The 23,421-nt window shown below is 40.2% G+C and overlaps 1 protein-coding gene across 1 annotated transcript in view; it reads right to left on the bottom strand.

The window, feature by feature from the left end:
* LOC137643144 (CWF19-like protein 2) overlaps window positions 1–23,421 on the bottom strand; it is a 210,608-nt gene that overhangs the window by 101,772 nt on the left and 85,415 nt on the right. The window contains exons 3-4 of the mRNA XM_068375995.1: window positions 6,013–6,147; window positions 4,908–5,018 (exon numbers count right to left, since the gene is read on the bottom strand). Coding sequence (XP_068232096.1) covers window positions 4,908–5,018; window positions 6,013–6,147 — 246 coding nt within the window. The remainder of the gene's footprint in view (window positions 1–4,907; window positions 5,019–6,012; window positions 6,148–23,421) is intronic.

Genomic DNA, 23,421 nt, shown 5'->3' with positions numbered 1-23,421 from the left:
TCCCTTAACTGCCCCAAACACTTTGCATCCTTCATTCACTCTCTGACGTACATCTGCTCCCACTCCACCATTTGCTGCAACAACAGACCCCAAGTACTTAAACTGATCCACCTCCTCAAGTAACTCTCCATTCAACATGACATTCAACCTTGCACCACCTTCCCTTCTCGTACATCTCATAACCTTACTCTTACCCACATCAACTCTCAACTTCCTTCTCTCACACACCCTTCCAAATTCTGTCACTAATCAGCCAAGTTTCTCTTCCGCGTCTGCAACCAGTACAGTATCATCTGCAAACAACAACTGGTAGACGAGAACGACCATGAATGGGAATTCATGGTCATTCTCGTCTATCACTTTCAATCCTCGTCCAAGCATTCGAGCATTCACCACTCTCACCACTCCATCAACATGCATATCAGAATAATCAGGGACTAAGGACACTGAGACTCGATATGGCTCAAGGAGTGCAACAGTCATAGCCAATGGATCCATCTCTAGCATCAACTCGTCATAACTTTGTACTTGGTTAATAGGTGATAATACATCCACAAAATTAGAATCATCATCAATAATTAATTCATGAATGTTGTCCTCTGTAACTGGAGCCTCAAAAGGCTCAAGAAACAAAGGAGCAGGGTGAGGGATATAAGCTGGCATAAAAAAAGAGCCTAAGCTTCCTGCCGACACTAAAAGACAAGGAAGGGGACCGATCCCTCTTGGCTCATTTCTTGCAACGGACCAATATCTCTTCCGCTGGGAAGAAGGCCACTCCCTACAATACTCACGTGAAGATTCTACAGATCATTGTTTGCCACGGCATAAGGGATAGAGAGGATGAGAATCAACCTCAACTAAGCTTAGGGGCGACCATCATGGCCAGGGTAGGTCCGCTAGAAACATTAGACATTGATAAGCACAATTAGTAGCAATGATAACGCAAAAACACAAAGCACTAAAGCACAATAAGGGTAATCCAGTGTGGATGATGCAAGTTGTGATTGCAGAGTGAAGAGGGAAGACCTCTTAATGGAATGGCAACCAGGAGAAAAGTGGAGCATGCATCACAGCAACATATATAATGCTGCCAAGAAGTGGAGTTGCCAAGTAACCTATTACACTGGACCCCATTTTTTATTTTTTGTCTGGTTGTACAAAATTGACATTAGGAACAACCCATTTAAATGACTAAAAAGTTTGTATCCGTGTAAGAATAGATAAATCATATTATCAAAATTCCATTTTTCGAACATGCCTAACAAATACAGTACGGTCCCGAATTATGTATGTTCGAATTATGCGATTCCCCATTTATGTGGTCGCTATTTGAAAAAAAAAAAAAAAATCTGTATCTGGAAGCTGTTCAGAGTCTGGGAGTCAAGCACTACAAAATGTATCACATCTATTGTCTTTTTAAGTAAATTGGTAACCCTAGATACGGTGCTTGATCAATGATACAAAACGATATTTACCTTACATCTTATCAACATAATTTCATAATAAATAGCCTATTTAAGGAAAAATTCCACATCAACAATGAAATTAACTTTACTATGTAAGTCCAGCTGACAAAATGTAAACAGAATTGTGGTTACGTTCTCGGTAATCTTTATCTTTCTCTAACCTTTCGATAATTTTAATGGTAGTGTAATTGATGGTATATCAAAGCAGTATTTTTGTTTAGTACAGTATATATAATAGCTTTATTTTTCTCTTCGGTGGTTCAAGGTTTTCACACGTAGACTGGGTTCATTTATCGGTAGTAAATAGCCTAAACTTCAGTAACGAGTCGGAAATATTTTGTCATTTTAAACAGTATAGATTTGCTTTGTATAGTACACGGTATGATTATAAAAACCTCTCTCTCTCTCTCTGAGAGAGAAAGAGATTGATTTGATGCCAGAAACCTCAAATCAATCTCTCTCTCTCTCTCTCTCTCTCTCTCTCTCTCTCTCTCTCTCTCTCTCTCTCTCTCTCAGTAAGAAATAATATCTTAGTTCACATGTGGCAACCTGAGTTTAAGAATGAAATTAACATGACTATTGTTAGTTGTGGTGATTAATTCCTCGCTTCAGGTGGTACAAGAAACAAAAAAACGGCATGCGATTACAACAGCTGATCTCTCTCTCTCTCTCTCTCTCTCTCTCTCTCTCTCTCTCTCTCTCTCTCTCTCTCTCTCTCTCTCTCTCTCTCTGGTGTTATACAATAGTTACATATAGATGAAGAAACCAAAATAAATTTTCTTAAAAACAGGCAATTAAATATGAAATGAAAAACATTATATTGTGTATACATCCATTTCAATCGTGGCTTAAAATACGGCATCCGATTTTATCAGCAAACCGCTATTTTTAGGAAACATAATTTTATTCTAGAAAATTGCTACTCTTTAAATATTTAATTGCACTTTAAGAAAACATGTAGTTTTGTTTTTAAATTTTGGGTGTGTTTTAAAAATCGAGTATTGCTGACTTAATTTTGTTTAACTTTTGGCAGTGATTAGATCAGCTGATGTCTAGCTGCTGCTCTCAAGAATATGTGGGTACGAATACTATAACAAAGTAACGTGTATACCATTTCTTAACTTATTCAAACCCTCTATACAGTTAATATTACATAACCACCAAAGTGTTATAACCTATCATATTTTTTTTGTTTAGTACATTTAAAACTATCATTCTCTCTCTCTCTCTCTCTCTCTCTCTCTCTCTCTCTCTCTCTCTCTCTCTCTCTCTCTCTCTCTCTCTCTCTCTCTCTCTCTCTCTCTCTCACTAGGCTACCTTTTGCTACCTCTCATTTCTTACCCCTCTCTACCTATCTAACAAATGAAATCTTTGTTGCTTCACAAAGTTTCGGTTATATTAAAAATCAATCATGATTCAATTCTCCTTACTTCCTCCAATCTCGCACCATCTCTGTCACATCGAACATTATAGTGGTAACCTAATTGTTCGATGACTTTAAAAATCGACCTGGTACCTTTTTCTTTTACATTTTTTCAGATGGTTCCATAATTGAGGTGGGTACAAGTTGACTTATAACTTAAGTTAGGAAAGGTACTTTGGATATGGAATGGACAATTATCTTTCGTAACAGTTTAGAATTATCATAAATTACCATTCTATCCTTAGCGGCAGTTTGCTATTGTTGATTAAACGCAAAAAAAAAAAAGAATAAAAAAGCTTCCTGAATTTATACGGATACGGTAGGTAAAATATTTGTAATAACATAATATTCACTACAAGCATTTAATATCATTAGTTATCACTTTAATCATGCATGTTTAATGCATTCGTTTGTTTATTGTGACCGAAGATGGAGCATACAGTAAACAAATGGGTTTCATTTTCAGGCGGCGTCTTAAGGAAAAAGACATGATATAAATGGCATTCGTTTATTTCGAAGTTCTAAGAAAAATTAAGAACAATATTGGTACTAACAAAATCATCATATAATCAATACAGTACTTGGTAAGATAGCTGTCGATGCAAGAAGTAACCCATACACAGATGTGTAAATGTGTTCGTTTCTTCGTTATGATTAGAGATGAACGTAAACAAAACAATGGCTGTCGTTTTTTATTGTTCTTTCTGGCGTGTTTAGGAAACGCATAATATAAAATCGCTTTTATTTTGATAATTTCGGATTTTCAATGACACAACAAAAGCTACTTTATACAGTGGTGGTTTTGTTATTCATCAGTTGTCTTATGCAATAAAAATTTGTCCGTAATTTAGGTCGTGTTATAACGGGAAATATATGGTGTTTACAGTGAACCCTCGCTACTTCGCGGTTCGACCATCGCGGATTCACCACTTCGCGGATTTTTTCCATAACCCATATATATACAGTAATATATATATATATATATATATATATATATATATATATATATATATGTATGCATGTATTTATGTATACTGTATATGTATGTATGTATATATGTAGGTATGTATATGTGTATACATATAAATATATATATATATATATATATATATATATATATATATATATATATATATATATATATATATATATATATATATATATATATATATATATATATATATACACACACACACATATATATATATATATATATATATATATATATATATATATATATATATATATATATATATATATATATATATAAGTAGGAAGATGTGATGTAGTTCTAAGGGAAAAGTATGGGAAATATGTCTGGGTAATAAGCAAAGCTCTACCTCCAGTTTGTTTCTTCATTATGATCAGAGATAAATGTAAACAAAACATTGGTTGCCATTTTTTATCGTGCTTTTTAGCGTGTTTAGGAAACACATGATATAAAATTGCCTTTAATATTTGTGCCTGTTTTAGTTTAGGGTACTGTAGTACATGCATTAAGTGTTCTGTACTATAAAGGGTAGTTTGTTAACAGTACTACGTACAAGGGAAGGTTTTAAAAGTCTGAATATACATGTTGAATAAAGAGGTAAATATGGTGTCACTACTTCGCGGATTTTCACCTATCGCGGCCGCGTCTGGAACCTATCTACCGCGATAAACGAGGGTTCACTGTACATCCATCCTGGTTATAATTTTAACCTTTTTCAAGTTATTAGAACTTTAAAGCATATTACATGTTTGATTTATTTACAAGAACAATTTAATATTACAAAAAAATACAGTAGAGTACATAGAAAGTATTGGAAATTGGTAGTATACACGTTTGAATAGGCAAGTTGCTGGTTGCCATGGCCCTAATGGAATTATTTCTGCTATTTGTGTGTTTCGAAATATGCTATTTTCCATTTATGCAGGGTCATTGATCGACCAAATTCTCGCATAATTCGGGACCCTCCTGTACTAGTCCCGGAGGAAAGATGCCTGCAAGAACTTGAAAAATAAAAAATATAGCTTACTTTATCAGCTTCCTGTTTGCGCTTTCTTTCTTCTTCTTTTTCCTTCTTTCTTGAAGTACCATCCATCTCCTTGATCTGATCTCGAGAGTATGTCTTAAACAACGATGTCATCTGAAAATGATCATTACTGCTTCATGTTCTTTTTAAATAGTGCTATGTGAACTATTAAATAAATGTATATTTTACAGTGCAGACCACAAAGATAAATTCAACATATGCTCAGTGTATTATACATGATGGAAGATAATTCAATTTTCTGAACCTCTGATCTCCTTCAGTGTATAAAAAATGAAAAACTTTTTCCATTACTTGAAACTCACTTCACTGAGCTAAAGTTATCTTTATATAGCAGAACTCTGAAAGGATGATGGACTTAATATTGAAATTTTAAATGTTTTATATACAAGAATGTACTGCATCTGGAAAAAGGAGAAAGAGAGAGGTTCATGTTCCTTTAACTCGCAACTTAATCAACTTGAAAAAACTGTACAATAAGGAGCTTGCTATTAATTCTAAAAGGAGGACTTTCCTCACTTGAAATACTAATGCAATAGAATATGCAGAATATGCAATTTTTTTAACAAGTAGATGTAAAAAAATTGCAACCAACTATCAGCATTGAAGGCTCTTCTCTTCACTTCAATTACAGTTCCCCTTTACATCTTGATTTCACCATCACTTTTCTCTTTCTCTATGATCTTTCCCTGATTTCACAGACCATACTTTTGCTGCCTTTATTGCAGAATGTGTTCTTTCAGTAGTTTCCAAAGAAGGTCAAATTCTGAGCTTTACTAAGCTACATTACTAAACTTTGCTTGTCCTAGCCAAGAAATTGATCCCTCCTTCATCAACAAATAAGAACACAGAGACCTGGCAGCTGAATATAGCACAATTAGCAGAGTGAAAAATAAGAAAAAGACTGGTGTTAACCACTAATCTATTAAATAGCAAAGCTAGCCTCTAAATATAAAAATATGGATGAACTTTGATTATCAAAGATAAAGCTGTGTAAGAGATACTGACATATTTTTAAAAAAAATATATATATATATTACTGTAGTGAAGCTGAATACTTTCTTGTTCAACAAAATATTTCAAACCTTACCTCCATCCATCCATCCCGCTTAGATGGTTCCTTAGAAATTTCTAGTTGTTCAGAAGCAGAAGAATTGGCAGATTTTTTGGGAACAGATGTGGATGGTTTTTCAACCCACATTTCATTTCCATCACTTTCACTACCCTGCAATATAAATACAATAGTATAATATTAAAACAAATACTATAAAATAACTCATCAAATCATCCATATAGATGTCATCCCAGACTATTTTTGCAACCTTTAGAAATTAAATTAAAAGTTGAAAGTCATTGAACTTTCCTACATATTATAATTTGACACAATGATAATATAACATAAGATTAATATCACATGAAAAAATATATCCATTGATACATTCTATTCTATTTACCAAGGCACTTCCCCCAATTTTGGGGGTAGCCAGCATCAAACAAAGGAACAAAAGGAGAACTTTCCCCTTTCGGCTCCTCCCAGCCTTACGAGGGATTCAGCCAAATTTGGCTAGTAGCATTAGGGTACCAGAGCCCACCCTCCCCCGTTATCCACCACAAATGACGTTTCATAAGCTGAATCCCCTACTGCTGCTATCTGCACGGTCACCAAGGTGACCGGAAGAAGCAGCAAGGCCTACCGGAACTGCATCAGAATCGCTTGCCATTCATTCCTATTTCTAGCACACTTCTGCCTCTCTCACATCTATCCTCCTATCACCCAAAGCTTTCTTCACTCCATCCATCCACCCAAAACCTTGGCTTTCCTTTTGTACTTCTTCCATCAACTCTTGCATTCATCTCCTTCTTTAGCAGACAGTCACTTTTCATTCTCTCAACATGGCCAACCCACCTCAACACATTCATATCTACTCTAGCTGCTAAATAATTTCTGACACCCGTTCTCACCCTCACTACTCCGTTCCTAACCCTATCTAATCAAGATACACTAGCCATAGTCCTCAGACACTTCATCTCAAACACATTCAATTTCTGTCTCTCCATCACTTTCATTCCCCACAACTCCGATCCAGACATCACAGTTGGTACAATCACTTTCTCATACAAAACTCTCTTTAAATTCATGCCTAACTTCTATTCTTTACCACTTGCTCCACTGCCCCCAACACTTTGCATCCTTCATTCACTCTGATGTACATCTGCTTCCACTCCACCATTTGTTGCAACAACAGACCCCATGTACTTAAACTGATCTACTTCCTTAAGTACCTCTTCATTCAACATGACATTCAACCTTACACCACCCTCCCTTCTCATGCATCTCATAACCTTACTCTTACCCACATTAACTCTCAATTTCCTTCTCTCACATACCCTTCAAAATTCTGTCACTAATTGACCAAGCTTCTCTTCCGAGTCTGCAACCAGTACAGTATCATCTGCAAACAACAATTGATTTACCCCCTATTCATGATAACTCTCATCTATCAGTTTCAATCCTTGACCAAGCACTCGAACATTCACCTCTCCCACCACTCCATCAACAAACAAATTGAACAACCATGGCGACATCACACATCCCTGTCTTAACAATATAAACATTAAATATGTGTAGAAAACCAAAGTTTTCAGACCCCAATATTATGTAACAGAGTAGAAAAATAGTAACACTCATAAATGAAAATCATCTTTGACTCTTTACAATTATAGAATAGCACAAATTGAAAATAAGAATATTATTCACTTGTATGATGCAGACTGAGAAGTCCCAAATTATACAGTCCAGGAGAGTCCATGCACAGCACTCAAGAAGCTGATTTAACCACACTACCAGCGGCCACCACAAAGTGTTTAATCTCTTCCAATTGATATAGGTAATGTTTGAAGAACACTCTTGAAGATTTCCCTCCTGTGTAAGCCTGTAAGCCTTCAAAGGACATGGATTTGAAAAAGTTTAATGAAAAGGCAACTTTCCTAGGGTCATGACCCAATGGCATACTATCAGGGTTCGCCCTTCTGATGAGATTTGTGAGTTTAGACCTTAGCTATTTCAAAGAGAGATTAGATCCTGTTGTTTCCCCTTTAAAAAGTGGGCCTTAAGGAATCCCAAGGGGCAGAGAGAAGGGTTCTCCTTTAGTGAAAATCTTCCAGGGCCCCCAATGTTTTATGGTAAGTTTGTTTTTTTGCCAAAAATGCATGATCTGGGTGGAGATTTACCTCCCCTTATTCCAAGAATTCGATGTGGCCATCATCCCATGAAAGTGCCACAATCTTGCCGACTCTAACACCAGAAGCCATAGCAAGCAAAAAGATTGCTTTTTGAGTAAGATCCCTCAGAGAGGTAATGGTGTTATCTATCGAGGAGGTTAAGTGCAAGACTTTATCCAATGACTGTGAGATAGCCTTGGGAGGAGCATTAGGTTTCAATTTAGCACAAGCCTTCAGGATCTTATTGAACAGCTTGCTATTGAGTTCAATATCAAAAGTATAGCAATGGGTCTAGTTAGTGCCAGCTTACAAGAAGCAATATTTGTAGAGGCCAGACCTTGTTTGTGTAACGAAATAAAGAAAGAAATACAGAAGTCGATAGTAATGGAAGAGGGCTGATGTACGTTAATGAATTCCATCAATTTTTTCCAGGAAGACAAGTATTGTCATTTCGTAGTATCGGACTTGTATTCTTCTATAAAGTCAATTCTCTCCTTCGCAACTTGTAACTTTCTTTGAGCCCTTAGGGTGAGAAAATCATGAGCTGAAGGTTTTTCATTATCCAAGAGGAAACAAAGACAGTCTTCCGCTGAACATCCTGGGACAGCAATGGAGTTGGTAGAAGGACCTGGAGAAGTTTGAGTTCCAGATCAAGAGGACACCAATTGCTCTCGAGCCACTTCAAAGCCAATAGAACTGCTGTTTCTTTGAAAGTCTGCAGTTTGTTCAGGACTTTCATTAGGATGTTGTTGGTGGGAATAAGTAAATGTAAGACCACTGGTTCCAATCCAGAGACATCGCATCCGTTCGTGCCACTTCCTCCATGTTTAAGTTTGTAGCTATGTACCGGGTAAGCTTCTTGTTGAAGCTTGTCACAAAGAAATCTATTTGCAGTTCTGGGATTTGCTTTAGGATGAAACAAAATTATTTTTCATTGAGACCATACTATCTTCAGAGGCTTGGATCTTGACAGGGCATCTGCCATCACATTGTGAACCCCGTTTAGGTGAACTGCTGAAGATGCCATTTTCCCTGCTTTGCTAAAGTGAGAATGGCGAGAATCACATGGTTGATCTGAGGAGACCTGGAACCCTGTCTGTTGACACAGTGGACTTTGGTCTTACTGTCGGTGACTAATTTGATGTGTGATTTTGTCTTTGGGTTCAGTCTCTTCAGTCAGAAACACTGCCATAGCTTCCAGAATTTTTATATGGAATTTCCAAAAATCGGCTGACCACTAATCCTGTATTTTCTTGGTAGGGGCATGTTCACCCCAACCTTGTTCTGAGGCATTTGTATGAATTGTCACGGAAGGAGGAGGATACTGTAGAGGGACGTGTGTCAACAAGGTCTTGGCAGTGGACCACAACTTGAGCTGTTTGCGCAGCAAAGCCGGGGTTCTGTGGCGAAGATCTCTCCCAGCATTTGATACCTTTCATCTTTAGACTCTATTAGCATCATTAAGTATTGCTTTTAAGATTGGGTCTGCCAAGGCAGCAAACTGCAGTGATCCCAAGACTCTTTCATGTGGCCGTCTGGTGATTACTTTCACTCGACAGATTTTGCCATTTCCTCTCCTGCCTTGCAGTAGAGAAAGAATGTGTGACTTTAAATTCCAGTGAAGCCCTACCCACTGGAATTCCTGAGCCAGAGATATCTTGGACTTTTCAAGGTTGATTTGAAAGCCCAGAGACTGTAGCAATTTCATGACTTCTTGAGCTGTTAGAAGGCATTCCGATTTCACTGCAGCTCGGACTAGCAAGTCGTCTAGGTATACCATTACCTGGAGGCCTTTGTTTCTTAATTGTTAGATGATGGCCTCGACTAGCTTTGAGAAAATCCTTGGAACTATACTGAGCCTGAAGGGCATAGCTCTGAATACGTAGGCCTTTCTTGCCAGTCTGAAACCGAGGTAGGGGGAAAAGTGCCGACCTATCGGAAGATGCCAATAGGCGTCTGTAAGATATATGGAGACAGTGTAGGCCTCCTGGGGTAGTAGGGTCCATATTTGTGAGATAGTTAACATCTGGAACCTGTCCTTCAGAATGAATTTATTTAGTTGGGACAAGTTCAGATTCGAATCTTTCTTGGGCACGCAGAATAGCCACCCTTCAAAGTTCAAGTATTTTGTGCAACAGATAACTCCCTTCCGAAGAAAATGCTGAACGTAATCCTCCATGAATGGGGTTGAGGGTTAGAAGAACCTCTTCAACTAGGGTGGTTTTCCAGCCGAGTCCCTTGGAGACTATGCTGTGAGCACAGGGATCAAACTTCCATCGGTCCTTGAAAAGGTAAAGTCGTGCCAACGGTAGCTCCTCATTGTTGCTGTGAAGGACCTGCTTCTTTAAACGCCTTGCCTCTAATTCCTTGGCCTCTAGACTGACCATCCCTCCCAGACCTTCCTCTGCCAATGGAGCTTTTCTTTTGAGCTCTGCCAGGGTAAAATGTTGTGGTGGCTCTCTCATATGCTAGATTAAAGGCTGGAGACTGTGATACATACTGCTGGGGAACCATGTACACAGTCTGCGGGATGGCAGCTACTGAGGCTGTCGTGACAGGAAAGGATTTCCTTCTTTTAAAGGGTCTCCTAGGCTTCTTGCCCTTGGGTTGAGGCTCTTTTCCGGGGTTAAATTTCCTTTCAGAGGATATGCCCCACTTTTGCATGAGGCTCTTATTTTCCTGACCCGCTCTGTCTATTACTTCCTTAAGCAATTTCTGAGAAAGAGATCTTTCTCCCAGATGTTAGTCAATCAACTTTTTAGGCTCATGCCTAATAGTAGCTGTGGTTAGGACATGTTCTCTACATGCTCTTCTGGCTACAAAGAAAACATTGAGATCCCTATGGAAAGTAGCCAGGTTAGTTTTTGCCAAGACTAGGAAGAGGTCAGATTTGGAATAGTTCCCAATTAACATCTCCAGATAGGACTGGTGGGGCAAAGACCCAGATAGTCTCTCTTTGGCTTCCAGTTCTTTCTTCAACAGGAATTCAGGAATTTTAGGCAGCCTTTCATTAAACTGCTTGCCTCCAATGTCCTTATCAAGTTTTCCAACAGTAAAAGTGTGTTGGACATCTTCCCAAATGTCCGAGACATAAGGGAAGGCTAGGGAGAGAGGTTTGCACTTCTCTAGCATTGGCAATGGTCTACCCTCCACTAATACTTTCTTCACAGCCTCTCAACTTTTAAAGGCGAAGGAAAAGACAGTATCCTTGGGAGCAATGAAGTTGGCCTGATTCCTGTCGAAGGCAAAAAGTTGGGTACAGTATCAGTAAATTCGGCCGTTTTGAGCTCCTTAACCAATAAGGACTGAGCCTTGCTGTGGTCCAGAATGATAGTTTCCTTAGGGATTGTATCATCACTAATGGATGCTTGTGAGTTAAGCCTTACATAGCAGTAGGGGTAACTGTCAAAAGAGGGAAAGAATTCTAAGTCGGAGACTGGTTTAGAACCCATAACTTCTTCGATGTGGAGGTACCCCTCACTCAAAGCTTTATGCTCAGCATAACGCCAAGGATTCTTACCTGAACAATCTGGCAGGCTCAAAGTAGATGGAGCCTTAGATGTAGGTGCCTGTTGAAAAGCCTCTATCTTCGCCTCTAAGAACGCTTAAGCATGTTTATGTTCAGCATGTAATTTTTCCATGAATGCCTTCATGGATGCTATAAATTCCAAATGACCTGGGAACAAAAGTGTATTTGATATAGGAACAGAAGTCGAAGTAGATATAGGTATGGGGGAATGAGCTGAAGAAGTACTGGGCACTGTACTCACCTGATGGACATACAGTGACTCATCAGAGGCTTCCGTGGTCAGCAGGATCCACTCCCTCTCTGACGTCCCAGAAGATGTCATTGACGTGTCCGCTTCAGATGTGCTTGTGTGAAACACTAGTTTTCCAAAGTAAATAACAACATTAGAACATTCTAGTACAATGGTAAAGAGGTCGCCTAGCATTATGCATGGCAGAAGGTTGATCCTGTATTGGGATCGTGTTCTTTTGTTTTTTCGCACACATTCAATTTCTTGGAAAGCTTTATGCATAGAGGTTTAGTTTGAGCTTGTATTTGTGCATTAATATTAGCTGCCTCAGGAAGATAATATGTAGCGTAGTCAGCTGATAACAATAGAGCAAAAGAAAATGGGACTATTTTCTTTTGTATAAGTACATAGTGCTTGAGACCATTCAGTAGGATTTTCAATGGGTACTTCTACGGTCTTTTATCTTCCATTAGAGGAAATAGAGCTAGTTAGCTCCCTCTCGATGACAAAGAAGACCACAATTGTTAATCGCTGTTGGATTTTATCAGTCAATAATCCTTGAATGCGGTCGTTGGATTTCACATTTGCTCTTAAGGTTTTAAACGTTGGATGAACACCTCTATACCAGCAGCTTTATAAAGTTTCCACGCAACTGATGTTGAAATATTTTTGGAATGTTTCCTCCTATGCTTTTTATTGCTAATTTTATCTCCATGATAAAGTCAAATGCACGATTGTAATCACGCATTTACATAAAAGAGAGAAGTTACAAATCTACAGCAATTGGTATTTCCTCAACAATTGAATTCTGAATAACCGGACTCAAGTCATCAGAAAAATTTGGGAACCTTTACAGGCTAACCCTAAATCTTCATTGTAATCTAATGAGAGAGGAAGAAATTTGTACTAAAATGTCAAATCCTCCAAAAACTTTATATCTTGCCTTGTGGCAGAGATTTGGGCTCCCAAAGGAATTTATTTCAATAAACACTTTCTTAAAATGTGAATGCCATACAATTAGCTATCGCAAGAACACAGGTTTCTCATCAAGAAAACATCCTTGAGTTCTAAGGCTCGAGTGATGTCCATATATAAGTGGTAAGCCACTTATTATTCTAGATTCTTTACTGCTTTAAGCACATTAGGGGCATAGTCAGACAATCACTACCTCAAAGAACAACTGTGTGACCATGGTTCGCTGTGAGACTGGACTGAGCTGCAATCCTGAATTGCATGGCTAAACTAGATTGCTTAACGATGAGAGATTTCTTGTTTCAAGACAAACCCTCCGGTGACAGGATAGCTTGCACCTTTTGTGCCAATATCTAGGCTAGCTGACCTGAATTGCGTGCAAGGGAGAGAGAGATTGCTTGCTTCAAGCAAACCTTCAGGTGAAAGGTTAGCTTTCACTTTTGGCGCCGCGATCCAGGCTTGGTGAGAGATCGAATCATGTTGCAAGCTTGGCTTGCTTCAAGCAAACTCTCAGGTGAAAAGAAAACTATCACCTATGGCATGGCACCATTGGTGAGAGATTTTGGGCTCTCAAAGGAATTTATTTCAATACACACTTTCTTAAAATGTGAATGCGGATAGTGTACGAAGCATACAATTAGCTATCGCAGGAACCCAGTTTTCTCATCAAGAAAACATCCTTGAGCTCTAAGGCTCAAGTGATGTCCGTGTATGAGTGGTAAACCACTTATTCTAGATTCCAAACAGTTGAGGCTCACTACAGCTTGAATCGAGTCGTGAGGTATTAACAGATTGCTTCCATCAAGTAAAACTCTCAGGTGAAGGCTAACTTTTACCTACTGGCACAATCAGCCACTGAGCAGCTGTCAAGATCTCCTAAGAACTTCGAAGGGCAGGGGTACTCATGTTAGAAGGTATAAATACTTTTGAGCTGCCTAGATACTGTAGATAAACTACCACACTAGGACTAGTTCTTCTGCCTCAAAGAACTGCGACCCTGTCCAGCAACATTACAAGCCTCCCCCTACAGGTGGTAAGTTGGTGGATCTTCCATCCCTAAATTGCCTAAGCATCCTTAGTTCCTAAGGCTGGAGGGATGTCCTCTGCAGCAAAAGGAAGTAGAGGGTTCTGGCTGTCTTCTGTAATGCTGAATGTTGTCTGATTCTGGTAGCAGACAACGTTGAGGAGCTTGCTTCAGAGGGGATGGTTTTGGTGTCTGCTGAAAAGGAGCTGACAATATGGATAATGCATCTCTTCTCAGAAATGATGTCTGGCTGGTTTTCTCATATTTTCCCCCATCACTTCTATTTCTGCAAGGGGGGAGAGTTGATTGATCTGTAACATTAGAGTTCCTCAGATTCACAGAATCTCTATGGATCATATGCCTGGCAAACTTTGCAATTACTGCAATTCTCCTCTTCAGCACACATTTGCTCCAGATAAAGGCTGTTTGGTGGAGTATAAGCTCTAATGCTTTTACAACTTAGCAAACGAGGTCTTCATAATATTTCCTTGTTTCAGGAATTGCCAGATTTTCTGATACTGTAAAATAGGACATTGTCCCTGATCAATGGTCCCGCCAGGAGTAGGCCTGAAATGCTGACATAGCTGCTGCCTCCATGTTCTACAGCTCTGGGGCAGAAAAGGATGTAGGAAGGTAGGTGCATCAGCTTCTCACCGGGCGTACTTGGTGTCAGGTTTGCAACGTCCAGGACAACTGAAATAGGACTAGAGTGTGCTCCTGTGAGCACACAAAACTTCCTTTGTTGAGATAAGACAGGAGAGGGAAATATTGATAACTGATTCAATATCAGAGTGCCAGAAACTTGTTTGTTAAGAAAGTACTTGGTGTCCTTAGCTTGGTTTGAAAATGGACCATATAACTTATAACGAATGTTCTAGGATTCTGGAAAGTGTCTATTAATTGTGCAATGTCTTCCCATTACCTGGGCACGACACAGTTCACCTAGTCCGTTGATACGATCAATAAGGCTCATTATTTTAAGGAAATGAGACGCTTCCCTGGTTCCGATGTCAGCAGCTCTACGGGAGCGACACCTTGTAAACTCTAAGGTAGCGACACCAGTTGCATCTGCTGCTGCCTCAGCCATTTGTTCTGAGAAGTCCCATATGACAATCAATGTTGGATTTAGGAATCTGGCTCTAGGTCTAGACCCTGATGGTTTGGGTTTTTGTTTTGGGAAAGTCCAAGGGTTTTAAACCCCTTTTTGGATATCTTTCCTCTCACATCACTCCTGAGACATGTAGGAGCTAAGGGGGAAGATTGGCTGTAATATCTGTTATTACGAGTTGGAGACAAGTGTTCATAATGAGATGGGAGAGAAGGCTTAGTCTCTCTCTCCCTCTCTGACACCAAATATAGTAATGCCTTTAGATACAAAATCAATTGGTTCCGGAGTGGCTTTCATATAGAAATTTTTTGTATGATGAGTCACGTTTTACAGGTAAATCGCCTAATTCCTTCCAAGCCCTACATAACAACCACATTAAATTTTAAAATACAGCTAAACTATACTAACCACAATGAAATACAACCATTCAGATCATTTAATACCTAACAACTGTTAATACTAGTAAATGAAGTAGTTATTAGAACAAAATGCTATAATAAATGGAAAATAATACAATACTGTACATGCATTACAATACTGTACACATACGAAATATGCAGTACCGTATGTAATGTACTATCATCAAGTTACCCTTAATATAGAGGTACGTTTTCTATCATGCATAAACAACCAATTTTCTTCAACTTGCGCATATCTTAACAGTAACTTTTCTATTGTTCAATTTTTATTCATTGGCTATACGTCAATAAAGAACCTACATTTGTTATTTTTTTTACACATGTATGTTTAAGCTATTTTATTGTAATACAAGCAAGAGTCATGGCCTTTAATATGTACGTGAACTTGCTTTGTAGAATGAAAATCTTTATTTGTTCAGTAAATACTTTTTTGTTCAACTGTTATTTTTGGGCTCGAGCCATGTCGTCCTAACGGAAATTCCCCAAAGGCAGCTTTTTACTTGGTATAATTCTGCGAGTGATATACCAGAGAATTTTACCTGTACAGGTATCACAGAGTTCTTACCTCCAGAGCGAATATCCCGAGAGATATCGTGTATACACCAAGGATGTGTTTAAAAAAAGCCACAGCTATCCTTCCCCAAATAGAGTTAACCTTGTCTCGAAGGATATGAGATAGGATTGGATACGTGGGCGAGAGAGCCGTTACAACTCCCTATCCCAGTGTGCTACAACTAACATGTTTCCTGTAAAACCATTCCTTTTTGCAGACGCCATCCTGACAGTTGCTTAGAGTTTTCTCTGCGTGCTTTCATAGCTTTTATAGAGATTTTGCGATCATCGATACTTGGGCTTCATCTTCATCGACTCAGTTAAATAGCCCTTTCTTGTGTGATGGAGAATTTCGCTTCTCCACCCCGTTATTATTCGATGTGCATGCTTTTTATTGCCTGGGGATGGCGCGTGGTCGGCGCCGGGTCTCATGTATCCAAATCACTCAGAAATCCTTAGTTATTTTGTCCTATTATTGTAAAAATATGTTTTATATTATTCTTTTACAATTGTGGTATGATTATGGGGTATCGCCCCTCTTTTACTATTATCTGCATGTGTGTATTTTATCAGTCTTGACTTAGGCTAACTCTACCTGGCCGGCGGACATGACTGATGAATATGTACTTGTGCACCATTCCCTTCTGTCATTTAACCTAGCTGGTTTCATGAGGCTGCCCATCCTCCCATACTATTGATGTGCCATAGCAGGGAGCTGCAGTCCTGAAGGTCCTTCTGGGAGCGTTGAATAGTGTTTTACAGTTGTCCTAGCATGACTGTTTTTCCCTTTCCACTTAACCTGCATGTTTGGCCAAGCAGCATGGGTCTTCAGAACTTCGTCCCTGAGTCTACTTCTTGTCTATCAATTGGATCTCACTACCTTGTTTTAATGCTGACAAGTAGACCTCACTTTGTGCCACCTTACCCATTCTTAGGCTTCCCTTCGTACTTTTTGGTAGGTTGCATCTGGTTGTGAGGACTCATCCTCTGTGCCTTCTTACTGTAGACCCCTTAGAACGCCATTTTTGTTCTAATGCTACAGTTAGACCTTCCTGTCCTACCGCCTCACCACTTTCTGAGTCTCCCGGCCTCCCATTCCCTCGTGCCTGCTGGTGCGTCTAATTGCTATGGAACCTTGTTCCCCTCTCAATCCAATTCCCTGGCGACTGAAGAATCTTTCGTTTCTATATAATGGATGGGATAGCTTGTAGGCTATCTAGTCTGGCCGTAGGTAGACAAGATTTTTATTCCTTCCCTAGATTAATTTTCTCTGCTGCCTTAGAGACCACTCTTGGGTGGTCTCGTTGCCCCTCCCATTTCCTAGTTAGGCCATACCCTTACTGTCCTAGGAACTACAGTTCTAATTGTCTTATCTACTTATCATAGCATTTGAGTTTCGGTTCTCCTCTTCTGCCTTAGTAGTTACCTAGTCTATGACTGCAGCTTCCCATCCTGGGCTATGTACCTCTTGCTGTGGAATCCTGACTCTCTGCCTGGTCGGTTTATCCTGGCAGAAGTGCTGCCTTTTGTCCCTGTTTCCAGTCTTGTCAGCTTGAATTCTTCTAGCATTGGATGTGAGTGGGCTATAGGGGTATACCCTCTGCCGCCTTAGCTAGAGCTTTAGGCTGGTTGTCTATGCCCTCTTTTCCTCTTCCCTATCTGAGGAACATTATCCTCTGAAGTTGGTTGATCGGATCCAGCCTGGTTGTCAGAATATTCCTTGTATTTTCAATTCTTGGCATCCTGACCATCTTGTATGGCTCTCATTATCTTAAAGGGCTACTCCCCTTCATCTTGATTTAATGATAACAACTAGGTCCTTGGGAGATTTATTTATCTACTGTACTGCCTTCCTTTTCCTGTGCCTTTCCCCCTGCTTGTGGACTGTTTCTATATAGGATTGTCCCCTTTTTCTTGCCAACTGGACAATGCCGCCGCTGCGTTGTGTTGACATTCCTAGGGGTAGTGAAAGGTCAGTTCATGAAGTCATGGTTGCTGGGTATAGCTGCCGCCTTAGACACAGCTGCTGCTACCTCGGGGGCAGCCACTGCCGACTTAGGCAGGATGATATGTGAATTTGCCACCTTAGGTTGTATAATAGACCAACTTTGGGGGAATTAGTGTTACACTGATGTACAGTAACCCTTTTTCTCCCTATTCTACCACAGTTTTAAGAGTCTTTAAAGATTTCTAAGCCATTTTGCATGAGCTTCCATAGTGTAGCCGTAGCCATAGCTAGTGCATAGAATGTTTTTAATCTAGATATCATCTTTAAATTCTCTATTTTAATATTTATTTACATGTTACTTTAAGATGAGAAAAATTATTTGTATACTATTTGTACTCATTGAAAATTTTCTATCTTTACAGGTTGCTGAAGACATGGAGTGTTCGCCAGTAACTTGTACCAAATGGGTCAAGTTGCCTTGCGGCCATAAGACCTGCCAGAAGCATGCAGACTGTCATGTTTCAAAAGGGTCCTTTGCAATCTGGGAACCTTCCAACTATAGCACTTGCAAAGACGTTATACACACTGGTTTCCACGCTACCGACGTCTCCCTGGATGAGAGAGCGCAGGGTTAGAAGACCATTCGTCAATGGGTGAGAGGCTTTCAGAAGAACTCACCAAGGTGCCCCATACTTCCCTTCCATAGAACTCAAGCACCCCCTCTTTCCCAATGCCGGTACAATTAGATCTAGGCTCTTCACGTGATGAGCCTAGAGGCCAATGACCTCTTCTGTGACGTCAGAGAGGGAGGGGTCCTACTGAATACGGAAGTCTCTGATGAGTCCCTAGATGTCCATCAAGTAAGCACAGTGCCCAGTACATCTTAGGCTCAATTCCCCATCCCTGTATCTGCCGCCCCCTCCTCCCCTTCTACTCCTGTTCCTACAACAAGTACAACTTTGTTCCCTGGTCACTTGGAGTTTATGGCATCCATGAAGGTATTCATGGAAAATAAACATGCCGAACATGATCGAGCTCAAGTGTCCTTAGAGGCGAAGATAGAGGCTTTTCATTAGGCACCTAAGTCCACGGCTCCACCAGCATCGAGCCTACCAGATTGCTCGGCTAAGAATCCTTGGCGTTATGCTGAGCATATGGCTCTGAGTGAGAGGTACCTCCACATTGGGGAAGGTATGGGCTCTATGAGCATATAGCTAAGAGTGAAGGGTACCTCCACATTGGAGAAGGTATGGGTTCTAAGCCTGTCTCTAACTTAGAATTCTACCCCTCTATTGATAATTATTCTCACTGCTATGTAAGACTACTCTCAGAAGCATCCGTCAGAGATGATACGATCCTTAAGGAAACTATCATCCTAGACCACAACAAGGCTCAATCCTTATTGGTTAAGGAACTTAAGATGGCTAAACTCACTAATACTCAACTTTCTGCCTTCAGCAGAAAGCAGGCCACCTTTGTTGCTCCAAATGGTACTGCCTTTCCCTTCGCCTCAAAAGGTTTAAAGGCTGTGAAGAAGGCAGTAATGGAAGGTAGACCATTGCCAGTGTTAGAGGAGTGCAAACCTATCTCCCTAGCCCTTCCTTATGACTTGGACAGTTGGGAGGATGTCCAACACACCTTTATAGTCAGAAAACTGGATAGGGACATTGGAGGGAAACAATTCAATGGAAGGTTGCCTAGAATTCCAAAATTCCTTTTTAAGAAAAAATTCAAAGCCAGAGAAAGACTATCTGATTCTTTGTCCCTCCAGTCCTATCTGGAAATGTTGATTGGGAACTATCCCAAATCAGACCTCTTCCCAGTTCTGGCAAAGATTCCTCTGGCTACTTTCCACAGAGATCTACATGCTTTAATTTTAGACCAAACAGCATGCAGAAAACATGTCCTAGCCGCAGCAACTATCAGGCATGAGCCTAGAAAGTTGATTGACTCAAACATCTGGAGGAAAGATCTCTTTCCTCAGAAATTGATCAAGGAAATAATGGACAAAGCAGCTCAGGAGAAAAAGAGCCTTACACAAAAGTGGGGTATATCCTATTAGAGGATATTCACAATCAGAGAAGAACCTCAACACAAAGGCAACAAGCCTAGGAGACCCTTTACAGGCGGGAAATCCTTTCCTGTCGTGACACCCTCGCTCCCCCAGACTGTGTACACAGTTCCCCAGCAGTATCCCTCACAGTCTCCAGCCTTAGCCGCTACAAAAGAAAAGTGCTAGTGGAGAAGGACTGGAAGAGGATGTCAATCTAGGGGCCCAGGAAATACAGGCAAGGCGTTTTTAGAAGCAGGTCCTTCACAACAACACTGAGGAGCTACCGGTAGGGGAAGCCTTTATTTTTTCAGGGATCAATGGGAGTTCGATCCTTAGGCTCACAGCATAATCTCAAAGGGACTAGGCTGGAAATGGAGACAGAAACCACCCCAGGTCATGAGTTTCTTTCAACCCACAACCCCATTCTTAGAAGGATTCCGTACAGGATCTTCTACAGAAGGGAGTCGTCCGTTGCGCAAAATCCATGACCTTTCAAGAACGGCTATTCTGCGTGCCCAAGAAAGATTGGAACTCTTTTCAAACTATTCTGGACTTGTTCCCACTAAACAAATTCATTCTGAACAACAAGTTCCAGATACTGACTATCTCGCAAATACCGACCATGTTACCACAGGGGATCTAGACTGTCTCCATGGATCTTACCAATGCCTATTGGCATCTTTTGTTAGGTCAAAGCTTCTCCCCCTACCTCAGTTTCAAACTGGCAAAGAAAGGCTTACATATTCAGGACTATGCCCTTCGGCCTCGGTATAGCTCCAGGATTTTCACAAGGCTAATCGAGGCCAGTGTTCAACAGCTAAGGAACAAAAGGCCTTCAGGTGATAGTTTACCTAGACGACTGGCTAGTCTGGGCTGCAACGATGTCAGCATATTTTCTAGCAGCTGAAGAAATTCCTACAGTCTCTGAGCTTTCAATCAACCTCAAAAAGTCCAGGTTATCTCCACCTAAAGATTTCCAGTGACTAGGGCTTCACTGGGATCTAAAGTCACACATCCTTTCTCTACCGCAAGGCAAGGGAAAGGAATTCTCAAAATCTGTCTGGTGCTTATTTTGCTCGAAGGTAATCACCAGACGTTAACAGGAAAGTCTTAGGATCGCTGCATTTCGCTACTGTGATAGACCCAATCGTAAAAGTAAGTCTCAAAGATGCCAACAGAGTCTGGAGAAGAAAGGCATCAAATGCTCGGAGGGATCTTCGCTACACGACCCCGGCTTTGCTGCTCAAACAGCTCAAGCCGTGGTCCACTGCCAAGAGCTTTGGGGGGGGGGGGGGAATTCCCCTTTCCAACAAGATACAGGGTCAGTGGTCACCCACATTTCAGAAGTTCCATATCAACATTCTGGAAGCTATGGTAGTGTTTCTACTCTGAAGAGACTGATACCAAAGAATAAATTACACATCGAATTAGTTCTCGACAGCAAGACGATAGTCCACTGCGTCAACAGACAGGGCTCCAGGTCTCATCAGATCAACCATGTGATTTTAGTCATTCTCACCTTGGTAACATGGAGAAATTGGCATCTGTAGGCAGTTCATTTGGTAGGGATTCACAATGTGAGAGCGGACGCCCTGTTAAAATCCAAGCCTCTGGAAACAGAATGGTCTCTGGAAACAAAATCACTCTGTTTCATCCTAGAGCAAGTCCCAGAACTGCAAACAGATCTCTGCGACAAGCTTCAACAAGAAGCTTCCCCAATATGTAGCACCAAATTTCAATCTGGAAGTGGAGGGAATGGATGCAATGTCACTGGATTGGAACCAGTGGTCTTACATTTACCTCTTTCCACAGTTAAACCTCCTAATGAAAGTCCTGAACAAACTACGGACTTTCAAAGGGACAGCAGCTCTAGTGGCTCCAAAGCAGCGCAAGTGCAATTGATACCCTCTGGTTCTGGAACTCAAACCTCTCCAGATTCCTCTACCATCTCCATTGCTATCCCTGGATGTTCCACAGAAGATCGTCTTGGCTTATGCATGGATAACGAAAAACCTTCAGCTCATAATTTTTTCACCCTGGTGGCTCAAAGAAAATTTTGGAGCTGCGAACTTTATAGGAGTGTACAAGTCCGATTCTACAAAACGACAATACTTGTCTCCTCGAAAAAAATTGGGTGGAATTCCTTAAATAACATCAGCCATCTTCCCTTACTATGGACTTCTGTATTTCCTTCTTTATTTCATTACACGAACAAGGTTTGACCTCTACAATTATTGCCTCATGCAAGTCAGCACTAACTAGACTTATCACTTATGCTTTTGATGTTGAACTCAATAGCGTACTATTCAATAAGATCCCGAAGCTTGTGCTAAATTGAAACCTAATGCTCCTCCCATGGCTATCTCATGGTTCATTGGTAAAGTCTTGCATTTAGCCTCCACAATAGATAACGCCACTACCTCTTTGAGAGATCTTACTCAAAAGTCAATCTTTTTCCTTGCTATGACTTCTGGTGCTAGAGTTAGCAAGATTGTGGCACTTTCTAAGGATGATGGCCACGTCGATTTCTCGGATTCGGGGGAGGTAAATCTTTACCCAGATCCTGCTTTCTTGGAAAAAAATGAGCTTTCCACAAAACGTTGAGGGCCCTGGAAGATCGTTCCACTAAGGGAGGATCCTTTTCTTTGCCCCGTGGAATATGTTAAGGCCTACCTGTTATAGAGATGGGCCTTGAAAGTGGACAACTTTTTAAAACGGGAAACAACGGAATCTAATCTTTCTTTGAAACATCTAAGGTCCAAACTCACCTATATCATCAGATGGGCTGACCCTCCAATACATGTCCTTTGAAGGCTTACAAGCTTACACAGGATGAAAATCTTTAGTGTTTTTTCAAACATTACTTGAATCAATTGGAAGAGATTAAACACTTTGTGGTGGCCGCTGGTAGTGTGATTAAACCAGTTTCTTAATTGTTGTGCATGGACTCTCACGGAATGTATAATTGGGACTTTTAAGTCTGCATCATGCAATTGGAATAATATTCTTATATGCAATGTGTGCTAATCTATACTGTATATATATAGTAAAGATCCAAAGGTGATATTCTCCTTTTATTTTATTAATATTATTATTATGTTACTCTGGTACATAACTCTGGGGTTGAAAACTTCTGTTTTCTACACATATTTAATGTATGTATTGTTGCACTGATTATTGTACATTTATGATTTTTTTGGAAATAATGGAAGACTTTAGCTCTCTTGGTGTTTCCTTTATATAGACCTAATGTTCACAATAAAATCTGTGTACCGCCATTTTTAACCCTTCTTTTATGGACTTCGTTCTGATAGACTTCTGGGGACAAAGATTTTATTCACAGTGAGTGGGAATGTGCAATTAAATTTCTTTGCTCCTATGTGATTTACAATCAACTCACTGGTGTACGTAGTTTGGGACGATATGCTAAGTGGAAGTGAGGA

Source organism: Palaemon carinicauda, chromosome 6 (assembly GCF_036898095.1).
Source record: "Palaemon carinicauda isolate YSFRI2023 chromosome 6, ASM3689809v2, whole genome shotgun sequence".
In the NCBI taxonomy this organism is placed as follows: Eukaryota; Metazoa; Arthropoda; class Malacostraca; order Decapoda; family Palaemonidae; genus Palaemon; species Palaemon carinicauda.
Note: the sequence above shows the minus strand (reverse complement) of the source record. Positions and strands in the feature narration are given on the sequence as shown.